At 36.3% G+C, this 23,082-nt stretch overlaps 1 protein-coding gene across 1 annotated transcript in view; it reads right to left on the minus strand.

Moving 5' to 3' along the window:
* Positions 1–23,082, minus strand: part of LOC111158762 (zinc finger protein 292) — a 90,072-nt gene that overhangs the window by 40,348 nt on the left and 26,642 nt on the right. Inside the window, exons 2-4 of the mRNA XM_022521015.1 lie at positions 4,088–4,242; positions 3,622–3,700; positions 1,271–1,406 (exon numbers count right to left, since the gene is read on the minus strand). Coding sequence (XP_022376723.1) covers positions 1,271–1,406; positions 3,622–3,700; positions 4,088–4,242 — 370 coding nt within the window. The remainder of the gene's footprint in view (positions 1–1,270; positions 1,407–3,621; positions 3,701–4,087; positions 4,243–23,082) is intronic.

Consider the following 23,082-nt stretch of genomic DNA (forward strand, 5'->3'; position numbering starts at 1 on the left):
TATACAATGTAATCTGTTATTAGTAGTAATATATTACATCCAGTATATCCAAAAGCTGAATAGATTAGAAAGTATAATTTGATTATAAGAACAAAATCTTAGTGGTATTAGTATACTGGGAATGTAACTAATATGCCAAAGGCAAAAAAAAATCTAAGATTCTCAATTTTAAATGTTGTTCTTATTATTAATTTAAATAATGAGAGTCCAGTCCCCATTTCTCCAAAGTCTTGAGAATACTGTAATACTGTGAGAATACTGTGGATATCTACCATGGAAGGGGGTACTAAAAATAATTTGCCTGTGAAAATTAAGAAACAGGTAACATTGCTAGAACTATCAGGAAAGCACAGAGAAATTTTAAGAGGGGAGCCAGGTAGGAAAAACCAGCTTGAGGAGAAGTTTGGGGATTGGCTGGAAGGTATCAATGTACCAGAAGACTTCACAAGCAACAGACCTAACTTCTTTCTCAGAGCCTTCACAATTTGCTACCATACAGCAAAATACCTAAAGTTTGCCATCCATCAACAAGCAAAGCAGCAATAAACAAGAGAAGTTTATTTACTTCTTCAGTTAAATACCTTGGGAAAAGTTTGGGTGAAATCTGGGCACTTTGCTAAGTAATTTCAAGAAAAGTACCAAAGACAGTAACTATGCTCTTCTTCATGGTATATAAAATTTTTGAGCTCTGAACATTAAGCGTTTACACATATTACTCATGATTTAACCATCTACTTCCAACAGGGTATCTGCCAGTTGAGTTTAACTGGGATCTTTATTACCCAAGCTCATAAAATAACAACAAAATAGAATAAAATAAAATAGAGTGATAAACTGTTGAGAAAGAGTACTAATCTTAGAGGCAGAAGACTTGAGAGTTCTAGGTTTAATTTCTTTCTCTATTTTGAGGAAAATCATTTAACTACCCTACTTCTGCTTTCCCATCTGTCAAGTAAGTTATCAAATACAAGCTAGATTGCCACCTATCAGGATATTGCCGAGGGAATTCCTCTATGTGAAAACATGTTGGGGAAAAATTTTAGTTTTTCTGTTATCCTAAGACTGTGTAATATCCTATAAATACATCTTCCCCCAAATAAAATTAAGGTGAAGGGCCTCAAGTACCTCAGCTAAAATTTAATTAAATGGTCCTTCTTTGGGAAATCTTGAAATGAATTATATTTATCAAAACAATTTTAAGTATTTTTTTCTAGTCTAATGGTTCTTCTTTTTTTTTTTTTTTTTCTCTCTCTCTCTCTAGAAAATTTACCTTTATCCTTATCCAATGGTTCCTGGGAAAGTATAGTGCACAGTACCGGGTTTTTCCACACCCCAGTCTCTTGAGCTAGAGTAGCTAAAAAATGCAATTCACAGCTGCCATTCTCCATCAGCTTTTCATGAGCTACCTATAAATATTAAATAAACATCCAAAGAATTACAACAGATTTTTAAAAGCAAGCTTATCAGGCTCTAAATATAATACTAAACTTTTGAAAAATCAGACTTTTATCTTAAAAATTTCACATCACATTACAAAGTGCTGAATTCCTTTACTCCCGATTCTTAAAGATGAATCTCAAGAATTGTATCAATTGTAACTTTTAAATAAATACAATGTATTTCTAGAAATAAGTCAAAATTATTTTTCCCCCAAAATCTAAACCAAGAACAACGTTACTTCTGAAGGAAGCTATCAGAATTTCCATAGTATAAAAGACCTTACACATTTTATCTCCTGTGTTAGTAAAAAACTTTTTCCAAAAAAACCTACCATTAATAAAGGACAGATTTGCATCAAGGCCTAAATGACAACATACACATATTCCAATAAAAGGGACTTATGAAAACAACTAAATGCATGGTTTTTCATTTATTCATTATATAGACTTGGCAATATTCTATTTAAAACTGACACTAAAACTTGATTACTAGTTGTTTCCAAGTGTTCATGCAATTAGCATATTCTTCAAGACACGAAAGACCAATGGTTTTTATTCAATTCAGAAAATGTTTATTGGGAATTTCTATGGGCAAAGGACTAGGGAAGAGAGCAAATGGTCCCTGCATTTATGGGGCTTATCCTCTAGTGGGGTAAAGAAAGTTAAAACAGTAAAACACAGGTAAAATGAAACAAATGCTGTTAAGCAAATACAAAATAAGCCCAAGGGAGCTCTGAAATGAGAGCAAAGTGTCATGGAAACTGTTAAAGCTACATGCTATGTTTATACAAAAAGTTTATTCCTCAAAACCATAAACACTCCCCACTGCAACAAGTTCCAGTGCTTTAAGAAAGTTTCTTCGAACAATTGCTGAAATCTACCATATAAGGATTTAAAGAGTTATTTCCTTCTCATTAACCCGTATGAAAAAGTATCAACTAGTGCTACTGTTTCAAAAAGGAAAGTTTAAAAGTTATCATATGCTGACAAAATAGCATAAGGAATTCAGTATTGTATTGTACATAAACAACTTAATTCTGAGGTAGAATGCCAAACAATGAAAAGTTCTAAAATAATTATTTGCCTAAAAATAAATACTTGCTGGAAAAACCACCTAAGACATGAGTTACCGATACTCTGAAGTAGAAACTGCGTGATCAAAAAGTTAGTTGCAATGTAACAAACACAAGACACCTTCATTTCAACAATTAATTATGTGTAAGACACTATGTGGAATCCTATGATATTAAGATATAAATCCTTTCCAGAATTTTGCAATTGATGAAGATTTTAATGGTCAATATTAAAACAGAAAAGCTGACTTCTCTACCTAACTACAGTTTATTTCACATGCTTCTGAAATTTGCAACTAATTCTCTTTAATTGCTACAGGGAAAAAAAAAAAAAATCAAGCCAAAACATATTTTATGAACTCTGGCTAGAGAAAGAGAAATACTTTCTGAAACTAACTAGTAAAATCATTCTTTTTAGTTAATCAATTAATCAAAACTTACTTGAAGCTATAGTATATCCAGCACAATCTAGTGCTTGAAACAAAATTTAACATTCTTGAAAATACTCCAACACAACTAAGTACTAAATTGTGTAGTACTTCTGTAAGGTAGAGTAACAGCACTAAACAAGAGAGACAAAGCATGTGTTTTCAGTTATAGGCGAAAAGCATGGACTTTGAAAAAAAGAACCTTGATTCAAATAACTACTCTGTAGTATTAGCTGTATAAATTTGGGTAGATAAATATTTTAAAGTATGAGCCTCAGTTTCCTCACCTTTAAAATGGGAAAAATACACCTTCCCCCACAAAGTTTTCATAAGGATTAAATGATATATTAAGTTCATTTAAGGCACATTGCAGATGTTCGGCAAGTAAACTGTTCCTAAATACAAATTAGGGCATTTTCTTTTGTTTTCCCTTACTGGTCTGGCAAAGTGCTAATTAACTGATCTTAAAGAACAGTGCGACAATATTCAATCAATCTATTTAAATGTATATCATCATTTAACACACATTTATTGAACATCTAGCATATGAATGACACTAGTGTTAATAAGAGCTGCAAATAATACCTGTTATTACTTAGATGAAGTGTAACCAAATAATTTATTAATAAAGAAAAAGGATATGATATACCTATATGAAATCTAATAGGTAAATATTCTCACCTGCACCAGTGTCTGAAACTGTTCCCACTGTTTATCTGATAACTCAACAGGCAGACACAGTAAAAGTTCAACACAGCTTCTAAAAAACAAAAAATTGGTAAGGATACAAACATTTATTAAAATTCAAAGTAAAATAAAACAAATAATCCTAGTATCAGCAGACACCCCATAACTATTCTATTTAAAATTAAACTATCCTGAGATACAGAATTAAAACAAAAAAGCTTGATCTAGGGGAGCCTAGGTGGCTCAATCGTTAAGCATCTGCCTTCGGCACAGGTCCTGATCCCAGGGTACTGAGATGGAGCCCCACATCAGGCTCCCTGCTCCTCCCTCACCCACTCTCCCTGCTTGCATTCCCTCTCTAGCTGTGTCTCTCTCTGTCCAATAAATAAGTAAACTCTTAAAAAAAAAAAAAAAAAAAAAGGCTAAATCTAATTTTTTATGTACTCAAAGGTCTACTCACAATGCCAAGCGTTCCAGAACCAATGCTACATTTTCACATTCAGAGGTAAGATAAGGTCGGGCTTTAACATAACTTTGGATAGCCACTGTGTATACCTCCAATAAAGGTAAAGGATCTTCTGAAGTTTTCCATTTCTCTGCATATTCAAGGAGTGTCTGTTTTGGAAAGAATAATAAAAAGTATTCAATGTAAATCAAAATACACATTGGTTCATCAACTGTTTTTCTTTCCTCCCTGAGAAATCTTGAAAAATATTTATAAAAAGAAAAAGTAGCTTACAATGATTAAAATATTAAAAGTAATAAAGCCATAGTCTTATTTCCAACAGCTCTCTGTAGGAGAAAAGATTAGTGTTAATTATCCAACAACAGCATCATTTCATGAAGGATGTTAAGTACTGCAAGCATTATCTCCTTTCTTCTCTAGTCAAAATGCCACCTTTCACCTCAAAACTGCTAAGACTTAGAAGTTATTTTAAAAAGAAGATACCTAGACAAGCTTCACCAGAAGGCAAGCAGTAAAGAATTTCAAATATTTACATTTCTATTTTTCATATAAGGAGCATAGAATTCAACACCTAAAATAAATAAATTGCATACAGCCAGAAGACATGTAATTTTTCAGTTAATAAAAAAATAATAGTATAACATATTACTATTTTTATGACAACCTTTGTCATTTAAAAAATCGTATGAAGAGCTTCAACATACATAAAATCAATATTAAAGACATTAAAAATTATAAGATTAAGTAACTTTTGGAATAAAGTGCTTATTTTTTTAAATAAAAAACTCTTTATCCCTTAGTAAAGCAAATATTTCAAATATATCTTATCAGAATTACTAAAAGTAAGAAAAAAAACAACAAAACAACCACCCCCCCTGCTGTTTATCCTATAGAAGAGGTGGAAGAAACTGGCAGCAGCATTTAAAGACACCCACATTTAAGACTCTACAACTATTAAAATAGCGAATTACTAAAAAGTATTATCTAAAATTACTAAAATTATCTAAAATATCTAAAAGTATTATCTAAAATTACTAAAAACTATTATCTAAAAATTATTATCTAAATTATACTAATTGTTTTCATAAAATAGAAAACTGCCATAGTTGGTTCTCTTCACACTTCAAGATTTAAGACTCATCTCCCCACATCTGGAAATTCAGGTTCCCTTTCCCAGAAAAGAGGGTATTTTGCATGAAAACTCCGTGAGGTCTTACATCCTCTGGCATACAGAAGCAGCTTTTAAAAAATATGTAGATAGGCAAAAAGGTGGGAAGGAAGACAGAAAGTTAGGAAGGAGGAAGGAAGAATTTACAAACACTCAAAACACTGCCTTGTCCTCTCTAGTCCCTCTAACAGCACTAAGTGATCAGGGAGAATAAGGAAGAAAGAAGGACTAAAAGGAGGAATCTGGTAAACTAAAGAGCAACACAGTAACAACTCACTCTCCAAGCAGTCATATATTCACGGACCCTGATCCTCTCCAAGTTGGACAGAAATGCAGGTAACCTGGAGACCCAAACTTGCCAATGATGTCTAAAGCGAGGGCAGTCTTGTGGGTCTGAGCCTTTAAACTGGGGGGTCTGATGTAAGTTCAGGTAGTTAATTGTCAGAATTCAATGGTAAGAAATCTAATTTGGTGTTGGAGAGTTAGAGAAATGGTATAGAGAAAGAACATGTATTTCATGTTAGCAGTAAAAAGAAAAAATCCCTCAACAGAACTTGTATAAATATCCAGCCCTATGTATTCTCCCTCTCCCCCTGCACTTCCCCCGGCTCGTGTATGCATGCATGCTTGCTAACTCTCTAATAAAAATATAATCTTAAAAAAAAAAAAAAGAATTTATAAAATCTAAACCAAACCTACCAACTGAATGGAAATATCTGCATTTTGGGATTGTTTGTAACCATCTTTCTATTTCTACGAATGAAACAGAGTATAATGTTCTGTTTTTAAAGTTGGTTTTAATGTGTTCCTTGGGCATTTTATGGTGATGTGGCAGAGGATGACCTCACATCTTCAAGAATTTCAGAATTTAAAACTGTGCATACAATTCTTACTTTAGCTAACACCTGTCTTTCTACACGATGTTATTAAATATTATTTTCCTTTTTCTGGAAAAACATGCCTAGGAAATTTCATGCCGGGCAAATGTTTCTAATCTAACATGGATAAGATTAAAAGCTTAGGTTTCCCCTATTAGTCCTCTAGCAGTAATGAATCAATTTCCATAAAAGAGTTTTAACTTTAGCTGGAAAAGAAGACAAAATATAGCACACCACTTTCCAAATGAGTTTGAAATTATAAGCTTTTTCCTTTTCTTATCTCCTAACCAAAAGAAACCCTAAAAAAGGTCTACACACATGTACATTATCTAGGAATACCTCTTTTGTTGCACTTCACCTCAATGTGCTTCAAAGCTGCGTTTTTTTTTAAAAATTGGTTTTTGGCAACCATGCATTGAGCAAGTCTATCAGCATAGTTCTTCCAACAGCTATTTGCTCACTTTGTATCTGTCACATTTTCATAATTCTTACAATAATTCAAACTTTTTCATTATAATTATATTTGCTATGGTGATCTGTGATCTTTGATGTTACTACTGTCACTGTTTTTAGGGCACCACAAACCGCGTTCATCTAAGACAGTGAACTTAACCTATAACTGTTGCGTGTGTTCTGATTGCTCTACTGACCATCTCTCTCCCTTTCCTTGGGCCTCCGTATTCCCAGAGACCTAACAGTACTGAAATTAGGGCAATTAACCCCAGAATAGCTAAGTATTCAAGTGAAACACGAGTCACACATTTCTTTAAATCAAAAGCTAGAAATGACTACGCTTAATGAGGAAGGCATGTCAACAGCCAAGACAAGCTGAAAGCTAGGCCTTCTGTGCCAAACAGCCAAGTTATGAATGCAAAGTTAGAGTTCTTGAAGGAAAAGTGCTACTCCCATGAACATACGCATGCTAATAAAAGCAAACAGCCTTATTGTTAGTATAGAGAAAGTTTTAGTAGTCCGAATAAAAGATCACCAGCCACAAGAGTCCCTTAAGCCAAAACCTAATCCAGAGCAAGACCCTAACTCGCTTCAATTTATGAAGGCTGAGAAAGGTAATTAAGTGTCAGAAGAAAAGTTTGAAGCTAGCAGAGGTTGCTTCAAGAAACGGTTTAAGGTTTAAGGAAAAAAAAAACATCTCTGTAACATCAAAGTGTAACATGAAGCAGCAAGTCACCTAGAAGATCTAGCTAAGATCATTAATGGAAGTGGCTACAGTAAACAACAGATTTTGGGTGTAGACAAAACCACCTTCTATCACAAAAAGATGCCACCTAGGACTTTCTTAGCTAGAAAGGAGAAGTCAATGCCTGGTTTCAAAGCTTCAAAGGAAAGGCCAAATCTTCTGTCAAGGGCTAATGCAGCTGGTGACTTTAAGTGAAGCCCATGCTAAAGACCCTAGGGCCCTTAAGAATTATGCTAAATCTACTCTGCCTGAGCTCTATACGTGGGACAAAACTTGAAGGAGAGTCCATCTGTTTACAACACGGTTTATTTAATATTTTAAGCCCATGGAACGGAAGATAAAGATTCCGTTCAAATATTACCACTCACTGATAAATGCACCTGGTCACCCAAGAGCTATGATGGAGATGTACAGGATTCACGTTGTTTTCATACTTAATACAACATCTGTTCTGCAGCCCATAGATCAAAGAGTTATTTCAACTTTCAAACCTTATTAAAGAAGTACTTTCATAAGGCTAGAACTGCCCGAAACAATGATTCTTCTGATGGATCTGAGCAAAGTAAGTTTAAAACATTCTGGAAAAGATTCACCATTCTAGATGCCATTAAGGACATTTGTGATTCATGGGAAGAGGTCAAAATATCAACATTAAAAGGAGTTTGGGAGAAGCTGATTCCAATGCTCATGAATGATTTTGAAGGGTTCAAGACTTCAGTGGAGGAAGTAACTGCAGATGTGGTGGAAACAGCCAGAGAACTAGAATTAGAAGGGAAGCCTAAAGGGGTGCTTGGCTGGCTCAGTCAGAAAAGCATGGGACTTTTGATCTTGGCTGAGGTATAGAGCCTGAGTCCCACATGGTATGTAGAGATTAAATAAAAAAAAAATAAAGTAGAGCCTGAAGATGTGAATGTATTGCTGCAACCTCATGATAAAATTTACACAGATGAGGAGGTGCATTTTAAAGATGAGCAAAGAAAGTGGTTACTTGAGAAGGAATCTACTCCAGGTGAAGATGCTATGAAAACTGTTCAAATGAAAACAAAGGATTTAGAATATTACATAAACTTAGTTGATAAAGCAGTGGCAGGAAATGAGAGGACTAACTCCAATTCTGAAATAAATTCTACTGTGGGCAAAGTGCTATCACACAGCATCACACACTACAGAGAATTTACTGGTGAAAAGAAGAGTCAATCAAAACACACTTCAGTGCTGTCTTATTTTAAGAAAATGTCACAGCCACCCCAACCTTCAGCAACTACCACCCTGATCAGTCAGCAGCTATCATCGAAGCAAGACCCTCCATGTGCAAAAAGAGTATGACTTGGTAAAAGCTCAGATGATAACCCTTTGCAGAGTTAGACATATCAAGAAATGTAGGTCTTGGGAAAAGTGTAGGTACAGGCATACCTTGGCGCCCCGAGATGAAGTACTATTTATCCAATTTGCCAGCCATACTAGAAATAAATAACCTCTTTATTGATTAAGCTTATTTTAGTTGGAGGTCAGACTCAAAGAAGCATATAATAAAAAAGTTTTTCACATAACAGGAAATTTAGAGGAAGGGCTGGTTAGTTTAGCAGCTCAAGTCTTCAAGATTGTAATGAGCACTGGGTGATGATATAAGCAATGATTCACTAAGGCATATACCTGAAACTAATATTACACAGTATATTAACTAATTAGAATTTAAGCAGAAACTCGGAAGAAAAAAAGTATGAACAAATAAAAATAATGTCTTCGAGGGCGCCTGGGTGGCTCAGTGGTTAAAGCCTCTGCCTTTGGCTCAGGTCATGATCTCAGGGTCCTGGGATCGAGTCCCGTATCGGGCTCTCTGCTCAGCAGGGAGCCTGCCTCCTCCTCCTGTCTCTCTCTGCCTGCCTCTCTGCCTACTTGTGATCTGTCTGTCAAATAAATAAAAAAAAAAATCTTTAAAAAAACAAAAACAAAACAAAACAACAAAAAAAACAATGTCTTCGAGAACCCACCTATACCAAGAACCCACTTATGTCTTCACTCTGCTATCCTCAGGTGGTACCCCTACCCAATTCCCAGGCCTTAAGACAGTGAAACAGGTTTCTGATCCAGTCTCAGCAGTAACCAGAAAGATGAGACTCTCTCTTCATGCGCATCTCATTTAGGAACAAGGATTCCTTTCTCAGAAACCCCAAACCCAATTTCCATCCTGATTTCTCCTCAGATCTCAATGGCCACAACTGCATCACACACCTATGTCAAAAATTACCCAGACATCATGGAACCCCCTGGTTGACTTTTAAACCAAGGAGAACCCACTATCCAAGGCTAGAGATAGGGCCTGATTCTCTGAAGCATAAAACTGTGTAGAAGAAGGAAACTGTGCATAAAATCAGAGTTCTATTAGGAAAGTGAGGGAGAAACCAGTCTTACAGTTTGGCTGTCTAATGGTTTTTATGTCCACATACCCTCAAGAATGAAGAAGTGAATGTTTATGTGTGCATATATGTATGTGTATTTATATTTGTATATACATATAAACAAAGATAAAAGTCACTGTGATCTGGTTTTGAGAGAAATGTGAGGGGATAGTATAGAAGGTAAGAGTTTGGGAAAGAAAAGTTTCCTGTAAGGCACCAAACTGCTTCCATTAATGAGTAAAGTATGGCAAGAAAATATAAAACTGTTATATAAAGAATGACTGATGGAACTAAGGACGCTTTATCGGGATAGTAACATTTACTGAGTATTTACTATAGGCTAGGCATTGTTCTGAGAGCTTTGCATGTAATACCTATTAGCAATTAGATAAAATTACAGTACTATACTAAACTGGACCAACTGGGGTACAAAAAGATTAAAGTAACAAGCTCCAACACTACAGAGCTAGTTAAGAGGCAGAGAAGAGATCCAAACCCTAACAAGCTTGACTTTAGAGTTTAAGTTTTATGCTCTACATTTCTGAAGAAATTTTTTATTTTCAAATTCACAAATTTGAAGACCTGTCATGTAAGAGAAGAGTAAATTTTATTCTGTGTCGTCTCACAAAACAAACCAGGACCACTAGGTTAAAGTATGAAGAAGATACATTTCTGCTTCGTCTGAGGCAGAGCCATCAAACAATCAGAGTTAACCAAAATAGGACAGGTTAGCCTCCTGGGACAAGAGGATCTACCACAGTTATTCAAGCAGGGACTTAGAGTTCAGGATGCTGTAGGAGAGTCATATTTTGGAGAACATTCTATCACAGTGGAAGAGACTATACTTACTGTGGTGTGTGTGGGAGTGTCCTAAACCAGGGGTTCATAGAGGTTCTGAATGCTGTATTATTTTAAAATTATTTAAATTAGCTTCTGGTATTTAAAAATAAGTTTTTTAAAGGGGGAAGGGGCAGAGGGAGAGGGAAAGATAGAATCTTAAGCAGGCTCCAAGCCCAGTGTGGAGCCCAAGGTGGGTTCAATGTCAGAACCTGAGATTATGACTTGAGCTGAAATCAAAAGCTGGACGCTTAACCGAATGAGCTACCCAGGAGCCCCTAAAAATAAGTTTTCCATAAAATTTGGATTTTCTGGCTTTTCTTTTAAAAAATTTAGGAATTTTGGCAACTTTGGGCATATATTCCACTATGACAACAACTGGCTGGAGCTGAGTGATGAGCCAAGGTCCTTGGGCATAAATTCTCTGGTTGCTACTAGCTTTACCTAGTTGTCTCCCTCTTTAAGGGACCTACTGCACCCCTAACAAGGTATTTGTAGTTATAGCATCTACTCTTTGGCATTATGGAACAAGCCTAGAGAAGAGAAAAAAAACATAACTGAGAGAAAGGTTAACAGATCACGCTCTAATAGGATCTTTAATGCACTGTTTTCCAACCTCTTTTTCCTAAGGAAACTTTGACTTCTTTCCCCTAACCATCCCCCATCTCCAATGAAATTTTAATACCCAGATGTACTGTATACCTCTTTATGGGCCACAAACTATTATAATTCTAAGTTTTTCTCTTTAAGAGCCAAGTTTCACCCCCTTGGGAATAATAATGCACACTTCAACATTTTGGCTCTTAAACTTATTTCTCATTATCTAAGTCAGCAGAGACTGGAACATGAATACTCTAAGGAGAAAGACAGTATAAATTAACTTCCAGCAGCTTCCTTTTGTTCCTCTAAGGGTTATTAGGTAAGAAAAGAAAAGAATTTTGAATAAAACCACAGGAGTGTTAAATTTAATGAGCATGAGGACTAAACCACATTACTGTCCTATGTAAAGCTGAGACTAGTGCAGTGTTGGTTATGTTTATACCATTATACTCATGTTCTGTTCCAATTTATATCTAGGATAGCCTAGAGCAGAAGCTCTCAGAAGTTCTGACCTCATGACTCTTTATTCTCTTAAAAATTACTGAGGAGTGGCGCCTGGGTGGCTCAGTCAGTTAAAGCCTCTGCCTTCGGCTCAGGTCATGATCCCAGGGTTCTGGGATCATGCCCCACATCGGGCTCTCTACTCCGTGGGGAGCCTGCTTCCTCCTCTCTCCTCTCTCTCTGCCTGCCTCTCCGCCTACTTGTGATCTCTCTCTCTGTGTCAAATAAATAAATAAAATCTTTAAAAAAAAAATTACTGAGGATACCAGTGACTGTTTTTTATGTGGGTTACAATGACCGATATTCACCATATGAGAAATGAAAACTAAGATTTTTAAACTATGTATTTTTGAATAGATCTTTAAAAAAAATAAACCTATCATGTTACCACAAATAAGATATTTTTAGAGAAAAACTTTTCCAAAAAATTAGTAAAATTAATGCCATTATTTTACATTTTTCAAATTTCTTCAGTGTTTGACTTAGAAAAAAGCACAACTCGCCTATTTCTGCATGTAATCTGTTGCAATATCACACATCATGTAACCTATGGAAGACTCCACTGTACACAAGTGAAAGAAGGCAAATAACATCTTATAGTTTTGACTTTTTGGACGCCCTGAGCACTTGGTGTGTAATGCTCTTTAAATTTCAAAGTTATTAAAATTTATTTTAAGGTTTTGTGTAAAAATGATTGACTGGTTACACACATTTTTGTACCCTGCTCTCTCCAAACTTCACCAAAGTAGCATAAACCAGGGGCACCTAGGCAGCTCAGTTGGTTAAGTGTCTGCCTTTGGCTCAGGTGATGATTCCAGGGTCCTAGGATGGAGCCCTGTGTTGGGCTCCCTGCTCAGTGGGAAGTCTGCTTCTCCCTCTTCCTCTGCCGCTCCTCCTGCTTGTGCTCCCTCTCTCTGTCAAATTAATTAAACTAAATTAAAATTAAGTATTATAAGCCCACATAAACCAAGAAAATAGAAATGGAGAAAAGAGAAAATTTTAAACACTAAAAAGCATATGGAAGAGTGGAAGAATGGCACTTTAAGAAAAGTGACTCCTAAGTATATAAATCACTAACTGCAGGAACGCCAAAGGGTTCAAGAATTGGGAGCACCAGGTACCTCTAGAAATGGGGGTGAAGGTGGGTCTAGGGAGAGGATTGGTTGAAAGTCTATTTAAGCAGTTAGGCCTCTCTGATTTCTTCTTAGTCGCTCTCCACAGTTAGGTGACCCAAGCTAGGAACTACCCTCTCTATAGCCAGCAGAAGCTATTCTGTAGAGAAGTCTTCTTTCTTTCTTCCTCCCCCAACCCTTTTTTTAAAAAAAAAGGTGTCTATACACCATTGAGGAGAGGTATCTTACTTTTATAACAAAGCATTAAGTCAACTTTACATACAGACTAACTACAGAGGCAGCTCCCTTTCTCAAGCCCTCTTCCCAAAATCATTGTCAGAACCTCCAGAGGCTTTAGTGGAGTCCTTCTCTTGGAACTCAAGAAAAAAGACCCAAAGATTCTGCCAGGCTTTTCGGGGTAGGCGGGGGGGGAGATGACTAGCTAGATTCCCTTTAGGTGAAGATCACAGCAAACCCCATTCAGGGGCTTGGAGCTCTGAATCACTTTTTCAGTAGTATACCTTTAGATATGCACAGGCAAGGACCACCTAGACATTGATAAGAAGCATCTAATAGTGAGATCAAAACAAACGGTAAAAAACAAAAACAAAAACCACACACACACAAACTCAAAATCAAAACAAAACAAACAAATAAACAAGAAAGAAACCTGGAGTAAGCAGGGACTATGAGACTATGGGAGAAGACAAAATCCAAAAACGTCCTAAAAAATAATTAACGTCCTCAAAGGTTAAGAGAATACATCAGACCTATGAACAAAACACAGTTTCATATTAGAAAAAAAGATCTAATTAAAAATAGCAGAAATGGAATCCTCAAAGAACTAGAAGATAAGATGAGGAAAGGTCCCCAGCAAGTACAATAAAAGGGATAGGAGAGAAAAGATAAGGAAATCTGGAGACCAGTGCCTGAGGTCCCATAATTAACAACAGGAATTCCAGAAAGTCAAAACAGAGAAATGGAAATCAAAGAATTCAAGTGAATTTCCAACAACCTAAGGACATGAATTTTAATGGAAAGACCCACCGAGTGCCCATCATAATTGCTGAAAGGAGACCTACACAAGGCACTTTTTCATAAAATTTTCAGAGCTCAAGGACAAGGAGGATCAAAATAAGCTCAAAGGAAAAGACTTCTCAACAGCAGGAATGGAGCCAAAGGAAAATGAAGCGTTATATTAAAAACTGAGGGAAATTATTTTCATCCAACTATCATAATATTAAGACAGCAAACTCATTTTCAGACATGCAAGTTCTCAAAAATTTCACCTTCTAAATACATTTTTTCAGGATGCTACCAAAGGGAGAATTTTGCCAAAATGAGAATAAAGCAAAAAAGAAATGACAGTGATATCCAAGAAAAGGGAAGCTAACAAAGAGAGAGGGAATGAAGATCCAAGAAGAAAGCTGTGTAACAGGCCCAAAGAGTAACTGCAACCTAACAGATGGCTCCAGGAGAAATTTCTTCAAGAGGAACCTGATGTGCCTGAATAAACTGAGAGGAGATTTACACAACTGAGGGAAGAGTTTGGATTCAATTAGCAAAACATATACATATATATATATGTATATTTGTGTGTGTGTGTGTGTGTGTGTAATTCAGATAAAGCAAAAAGTCTTCAGAAAATGGTAAACAATTAGAGAATGAACATTCTTTACAAACACAAATAAAACATTTACGAAAACTAACCACAAATTGGTCACCAAAGGAAAAAAAGAAAAAAGAAAGAAAAAATACCCACATACAATTCATGTCATATATTTCATTCATTGAACACAGTGAAATAAAGTTAGAAACTATTACCAAAAGAATATTCTTGTAAGGAAAACTACAAACTTGAAAAATCTTTAAATGTACTTCTAAATCATGGCTGGAAGATATCATAATAGAAAACAAAGAATAATACTTAGACTTGAGCTACAGCAAAAACACAATATATCAAAATTTGTAGGATGCAGCTAAAGCAATCTAAAAAGGGAAATGTATAGATGTAAATGTTTATCTCGAAATTCTTCTATAGTTTTTTCTTTAAAAAAAAAAAACAACCCACACATTTGTTTCAACACAGTATGAACAAGACAAGAATTTCCCACTTGCTTATGTGTGATTTATTTTATTTATTTATTTATTTATTTGGTGAGAAACATCAGGTGAAAGCAGAAAACTGAACCCAGAGGAACTGAGCTGTGCTGGAACATGCAAAATACATAAAACTAAACACATGTACCATCTATATCAGTTCACCAGGTGTGTTGAACCACACCTACACACACCTACAGTACTACTCTTTCTGGCCAATGTCAGAGAACCCTCCTTCCACCACCTCACAATAACTTGCAAGCTGTATCCCTTCTCACACCTACTTCCACAAGCAAACTTCAGGTCTTTTCCAAGTCAAGTACCACATTCATTTTAGTATTTACATATGTCTTAACCACTAAATGGATATAAAAGAGTACTACTGTTTTTATAAGGTTCTCTGTTGGGTGGGAGGAAGGAAGGGAGAGAGGGAAAAGGAGGGAGGAAGGGAAGGAGAGAAAGACATGAAGCTTTTCAGTGTTGTGCCTCTAACCCCATTTTCTCCATAAACCCTGTGATTTTTTTTAAAAAAGATTTTATATATTTATTTGACAAAGAGAAGGACGACAAGTAGGCAGAGAAGCAGGCAGAGGGGGAGGTGAAGCAGGTGCCCCGCTGAGCAGACAGCCCGATGTGGGGCTCCATCCCAGAACCCAGGGATCATCACCGGAGCCAAAGGCAGAGGCTTAACCCACTGAGCCACCAGGTGCCCCAAACCCCGTGATTTTTGTTGTGCAATTGCACAGTAAGGTCTCTAGGAATACATATGTTGTGATAAAGCAAAACTGACTGCATTATAAAAGATACAATGAAAAACACTTATAAAGGATATTACTGGGACAAATACAGAAGTCTAAACATACACTGTAATTAGATAATATTAATGTGTTAATATTAAATTTCCCGAGTGTGATGACTGTCTTTAGCGTTAGGATATAAAAATGTAAGGGGGACGATGTCATGATGCCTACTAACTTAAAAAATCCATGAGAAAGAGAAAATAAAGTGTGAGACAAGCAAACACAGCAAATGTTAACAACTAGCAGATCTTGTGAAAGGTGTCCATTGTACTATTCTGTAATTCTTCTGTAATAAAAAGTTTGGAAAAGCAAAACATTGGCGATGGCAAGAGTGGCAGATTGAATTCTCCACTCCCTGCATTCCAGGCTCTTTTTGACGTGACTCTGGAATACTTCCCATAATGGTAGAGAATATATTCCTGTCCTTTGCAGCTTGTTTTAACCAAAAGAATGGGGCAGGAGTAATGGTAGGCCAGCTGTAAGTTTAAAGCTCTTGTCCTGTCTTTTGCTTCTACTTTCTACATGAAAAGATATATCCAGATTACCCTAATCAGGAGGATGTGAAGCAGATGTCGTCTGGTTGCTCTGGCTGAGGCCAACCTGTGTCAGTCAACATCCAGTCAGCGTCTTACCTATGCATAACTCTAGCCAAGACAAGCAGACTGCCTAGCCAATCATCTTCTGACCTCGGACAAGTGAGCAATACATGCTGAGTGTCACTAAGACTTTTGTGGTTATTATGCAGAATTTTGTGAAAACAACTAAGCAGCCAACTTAAGCCAACTTAACTTAGACAATAAACAGAATAAACTCAAAGTACAAGAATTTTTTTAAAAGTAAAAAAAGTGTAAGAAATAAATTAAATAGAAAATAAAGATACAAGAGAAAGGATCAACAAATCCAAACACTGGTCATTTGAAAAGATTAAAAAATAAGAAATCTTGTGACAAAATTTATCAAAAAAAGAAAAAAAGAAAGAAAGAAAAAAAGAGAAAAGCACAAATACAAATAGGAATGAGAAAGAGACCACCACTACTGAAGCATTACAATTTTTTAGTTCTTAAGTTAATACATTAAATAACGTTACTCCTTATTTGAAATGCTTAAAAATCTTTGTTTAACTATTTGATTTTTAATGAAAAGGCTTAAAAATCTGAATGGGAAGTATTTAAGAAAAAGTTTCTAAAACTAACTCAAAAAGAAGTAGAAAGAAAGAGTCCTTTACCCACTCAAGTCCTTTACTTACTAAAGAACCTGAATCCAATTTAAAAAAAAAAAATCACCAAATGATTTTTACAGGAAAATCCAGCAAACAATTTGTCAGAAAACAGATAATCTCTTTAGTACAGAAACTTTTGGAAAAAAAGAATGAGAATATGGAGGGAAAGAAAACTCTCCCAATTCATTGTCTGAGGCTATTATAAACTTGAAGAAAACTGAGCATATGTAGTATGAAAAAGGAAAATCTCAGGCCAATCTCACTTATAAACAGAGATTTTAAAATCCTAAATATTGGATGCCTGGGTACTCAGTCAGTTAGGCGTCTGTCTTTGGCTCAGGAAATGAGCTCAGGGTCCTGGGTTTGAGCCGTGGGATTGAGCCCCACACTGAAGCCTGCTTCTCCCTGTCCCTCTGCCTCTGCCTGCCACTCTCCCTGCTTCAACTCTCTCTTTCCGTCAAATAAATAAATACAACCTCTTTTTTTTTAATCCCAAATATTACTAAATCAAATCCTATAATAAACATTTAAAAATTAAAAAAAATACTTTGAAACAATCACAGCTACAGAAAAGCTGGCAATACAGTAGAGAGAAAATTTTTTCCTGAACCATTTGGAAGTTAATTGCCAACCTGATGCCCCACTGCCTTTAAATACATGTATGTATTTCCTACAAACAAGGACCTCCTATGCAAACAGAGTATGACCATGAAAATCAGGAAATAAATATTGATAAGTTAATGCCATTTAGTTTTCAAACACAATTCAAGTGTGCCAATTATCACAATCATTCCTTGTAGAGAAAAGTACAATGTCTAAAACCATGCAATGTATTTAGCTATCATGTCCTTTCAGTCTCTAAGACTTATTTAGGACCCTTACACTATCAAAAATGATGGGCCAGTTGTTTTGTAGAATGTCCCTTAATTTAAGTTTGGTATTTTCCTGTAATTATATTCATGTTATGCATTTTGGCAGGAATACCACTGAAGTGATAGTGATTTCTTCTCACTGTATCTCACTGTATTAAGTGGTATCTGATTTCAATCTGTCCCATTATGACATTCCTTTTGATCACTTGATTAAAGTTGGGTCTGCCTTCTTTTGGGTTCTGACTTAGCATGCTGGAATTGGCTGTCTCTTCCACACACAAACCCCGGACCACCCTTCCCCCTCTGCTTAGGCTCTGACAGAAACGTCCCCCTTCCCCTCTGGTCAGGCTGTGAGGCTCCACCTCAGGCTGCTCCCTTTCCTCTTCATGGATGTTCTCTACTCATCACTCTTGGGCTCTAAATCTCCACACACAGCCATGTAAGCCACCTCCCTATGGAGCATTTGTCATCCTAACATGGCTTGATTCCTGCCCCACTGAGCTGCTATTCTGTGCAGATACCTTCTTTGCCGGATCTGGGCCTTGACACTCACTCTGGGTCAATATAGCACCCCTGCTCCCATCCCCAGATTACCTATTTCACCCTATGTAATGGATTAAAGATAAGGACTGAGTTATTTGGGAAGGAAAGAATGGCTACAATATATTTTTTAAAATGTATTCTGGATCCAGTAGGATTTATCCTAGCAATACAAGGACAGTTTAAAATTAGAAAAATATATTTACAAATTTACCATAATAATAAATCTAAAGGGGACCTATATGATTATTTCAGTAATTACTCAAAAAAGAACATGGAGGGGCGCCTGGGTGGCTCAGTGGGTTAAGGCCTCTGCCTTCGGCTCAGGTCATGATCCCAGGGTCCTGGGGATCAAGCCCCACATGGGCTCTCTGCTCAGCGGGGAGCCTGCTTCCTCCTCTCTCTCTCTGCCTGCCTCTCTGCCTACTTGTAATCTCTGTCAAATAAATAAATAAAATCTTAAAAAAAAAAAAAAAAAAGAACATGGAAAAATGCAAACCATTCAAGGTAAAGGAAAAAAACAAAATCTTCTTTGCAACAATGAATAAAAGGAAAGCTCAACATAACTGAGGGCATTCAGTAAAACCCAGAGCAAATCTCATACTTATGGTGAAATGTTAAAATATTTCCCTTTAAAGTCAGAAACCAAATAAAATATGCCTCCTATCACTGCTTCTATTCAACACTGTAGGGCTAATCAGTGTAGTTAGGAAAAAAAGTTTAAGTAATAAAGGCTAGATGGGGCGGGGGGGTAGCATCATTTATCAGGGTGCCTGGGTGGCTCAGTTAAGTGACTGACTCAGGTCACGATCTCCAGTCCTGAGATAGAGGCCCGCTTTGGGCTCAGCACTGGGCAGGGAGCCTGCTTAAGATTCTTTCTTCCTCTCTCCCTCTGCCCCTCTTCCTGCTGGTGTGCACTCACGTGCTCTAAGAAACAAATATATATATATATATACATATATATATATATATATATATATATATATGTATATATATATATATATATAAAATTTAAAAGTCAGACAATGCATACATAAGAAGTTGAAAGGAATTCAATATAGCTGCAGGGTTATCAAGCCAATGCAAAAAAATAATTCTGTTCACAATAAGTAGAAAATATAATTGTTAAAAAAAAACCACTTGAAATAACTAAACCCATGAAAATATCTAATAATAAATTTAGCAAAACATTTTTAAGATCTTGTCAGGAAAAAAATACGAAACTTCACTTAAAGACATAAAAGGCCTGAATAAATGGAAATAACCTCATTCACGATGTAGTAAGATAAAATTAATAAACATGGCACTGTGATCCAAATTTAATATATAAAATCAAAGCAATATCAATGAAATTCCCCCATAGGATTTTTCATATAACTTGGAAAAATTCATAAAAAAGGACAAACCAATTTTGAAAAGTAAGGTGGCAGTATTTGCCCTAATGAGATAGCAAAACTTATCCTAAAGAAAAACTAAGAGAATGTGTTATTGGTACAGGTATAGATGACAGAAGAGAATCAGAGCTTTTTTTTTTTTTTTTTAAGGTATTTATTTTTTTGTTAGAGAAAGAGCACACACAAGGGGAGCGGCAGGCAGAGGGAGAAAGTGGCTCCCCACTGAGCAAGGAGCCTGATGCCGGACCTGAGCTGAAGGCAGCCGCCTAACCCACTGAGACACCCAGGTGTCCCAAAAATCAGAGCTTTAAAACAGCACTACTAGGTATACATAGGAGCTTAGTACATAAAAGATGTGCCATTAAGAAATCAGTGAGTAAAGTACAGACTATTCCTTAAATAATGATGGAACAACCAGTTATATAGGGGAAAAAATTACAACTATTCCTAGCATACAGCCAAATTACACCCCATATGGATTAAATACAAAAATGTGAAAAGCAGTATCTGAAAATTTTAAGAAGAAAACATAAGAGGAGAATATCTCAAGAGCTTGAGAATATCGCAAGAGAAAGTGAAGGGCTTCTTAAATAAGACACAAAAAAAATCATAAAGCAAGACAATGACAACTGAAGCAACATTAGAACTTAAAACTTCTGTCCACCAAAACCCCACAAAAAATCAAACGAAAAGCCATGAACTGGGAAGAAATATTTGCAATCCATATTCCCAAAGAATGCTTATTCATATTTTCATAATATAAAAATAACTTACAAATCAGTAAAAAAAGAAAGAGGGAAAGAAAAAAGAAACACATACACAATCCAACTGAAATGGGCCAAGGATAACTATTAGCTAAATAGTTAATCCAGTATTAAGATAAAATTGTGGTCAACTAAAATCCCAGGTAGACTCTGGGGTAAGAAGGTACCTCTGAGTAGAACTGGTGAAAGTGAAATGTTAAAATCATTTCCCTTTAAAGTCAGAAACAAAACAAAAATGCCTGCTACCACTGCTTCTATTCAACACCTAAGAATAATTAGTGCAATTCAAAAAAGAAATGAAAGTAATAAAGAACTGAAGAGGAAAAATAAAAATGTCACTATGGGAGACAATTCATACATAGGATGTCCAAGAGAATTCCAACTATCAAGCTTGTCAGAAGTCTCACTTAAAGAACTGATGTTCATCAACATCACTTCCAACTCCCAAGTCTGCCTCTTTATCTCAGGTTTGACTTTCCACCACATTTTCTTCTGAGTATGCTACTTTCATACACCTTTTCCTAAACATTAAGAATTCAGGAGAGTCTCTTACTTAAAATGAAATCCAAGATCATTTTATCATCTGACTTCTACATTATTCTGGTCCTGATACTTGTTGTCTCACATCTTAGTCTACTATCCTTGGCAAATGGCCACTATTTTAGCACTTGAGCATTTTCAAAGAAAATCCATTACGGCAGCTTCCAGGATAAACACAAGAAGATACTGGGAGAGTGACATCCCTGGAAAGGTCGTAGAATGTTTGTGCTCTTTCTGTCTACCTTGCCCTGTGCATCTTTCCCATCTGGCTATTCTATAATAAAGTTATAATAAAGTTATAGTCTTTATTATTAAAACCAGTATCCTAGGTCCCTAAGACCATTCAGGTGTGGGGAAGATACACAGTAGCTGAGTACCCTTTCTTCTTAACACCACCCTCGGAATCAGCTTTGAAGATGTTTTCACCCTGTCCATCATCTGCAGCAACCAGCACAGTGCTGATTCCGTCACAGCAGTGAGGAACTCTTCAGGCTCCAGAAAGGCTGAAATTAACCTGAAGAGCACCACAATCCCTTTCTCTCTCTCTCTCTCTCTCTCTAAAAGTTGCCACTGATATTTTTATTGGATAAAGTTAAAAAAATGTTTCAACTTACAAAGGCTAATTGTTGAACTGGTGGCCTGAAGAAACTGTCCACAGCAGCCAAGGGAGAAGTCTCATACCAGCAGAACTGGCTCCGTTAGACCACGGTTCATCCCCTTTTTTAAAATCAAATCAAAATATTTTTCTTCTTCTGGCCTACAAGTATTTTTTTCAAAGTACAGAAAAAGACTACACTGGCATTGAGTTCCATATCAATCCATGTTACACTGCAATCCATGATTTAAGACTACAGAATCTTGAATAACACTTTAATGTTTTACTAAGACAAAGAAAATCCATTTTCAATGATATAATTCACACTCTCATAAACTTATTCCAGGGAGTGAGGTAATCATTCAAAAACGGAACTCCTGACAACTTTCAATCAAAAAATTTCTTCAGTATAGATGCTACAAATACTCACTCTCCAGAATTTCTCAGACTCCAAGGCCTACTTTCTTCACAGCACTTTGGCAGCATGAACATCATGATCCCCAATTCCCTATTCCCTACCCTGACATGGCCCAGTTCTTGTAGAGTATATCCTCTGCAAAAAGCAAGGCTTACATATGCAACCAGATTAGTTTCTTGGTGTAGAGGGTGTCAATACTGGATCAGTATTAACCAGTTTGATATGAAACTATTCACAATGCTCACAAGTAACTAACTTCCTATAAAACTTGATGTAATGGAAGTAGTGATTAAAAAATGCTACTACATAACCTAGAGAAGGAATGTTACTAGATCCCATTCAATGAATTAATTCTCATAATGCTATATAATTATTCCTATACATAGGGCACCCTAAAAAGGACAACTCCAACCACAGAGTTCAATCTCCACAACATTTCTAACTTTGCATTTATTTTCCAAGAACCATGACAGCATATGTCTGTCAGACCTGTACCTTTTATCATGATTCCAATACTCAGTCCTAGGGAAGGGAAGCACAAGGCTAAAGTCAAGAGGGATGACTTTATTTCAACATGCAGCAAATGTCACATGGGTGGTCCAAAATCCTGCAGAGTGGGGGAAAGAAATTCTCTACACAGAATTTAACCCTACTATGTCCAGGAACCTACAAACCCACTTGCATATAATTCTATTCAAAGAAGCAGAGTCAAGATACCATAAATAACAACAGCATGAGTTTCAATCTCAACTTGCTGGGCTCAGCCAGAAAAGGTACCAGAGTCTACTGGGTATGCCTATCATGGGTCAATTGCCACATATATGATATCCCCACTGTTATGGACTGAATACACGTGTATCTCAAAATTCATATGCTGAAATACTAACCCCTAAGAAGATGGTATTAGGAGGCGGGGCCTCTGAGAACTGATTAGGTCTCCTGAAGGTAGAGCCCTCATGAATGGGAGTATGCCTTATAAAAGAGGTTCAAGAGAGTTCCTTTGCTCTTCCCACCATGTGAGACACAGCAAGAAGGTGTGTGCAGTCTATGAACT

The sequence above is a fragment of the Enhydra lutris genome, unplaced genomic scaffold, assembly GCF_002288905.1.
Source record: "Enhydra lutris kenyoni isolate GAN:26980312 unplaced genomic scaffold, ASM228890v2 scaffoldscaffold63, whole genome shotgun sequence".
Lineage (NCBI taxonomy): Eukaryota > Metazoa > Chordata > Mammalia > Carnivora > Mustelidae > Enhydra > Enhydra lutris.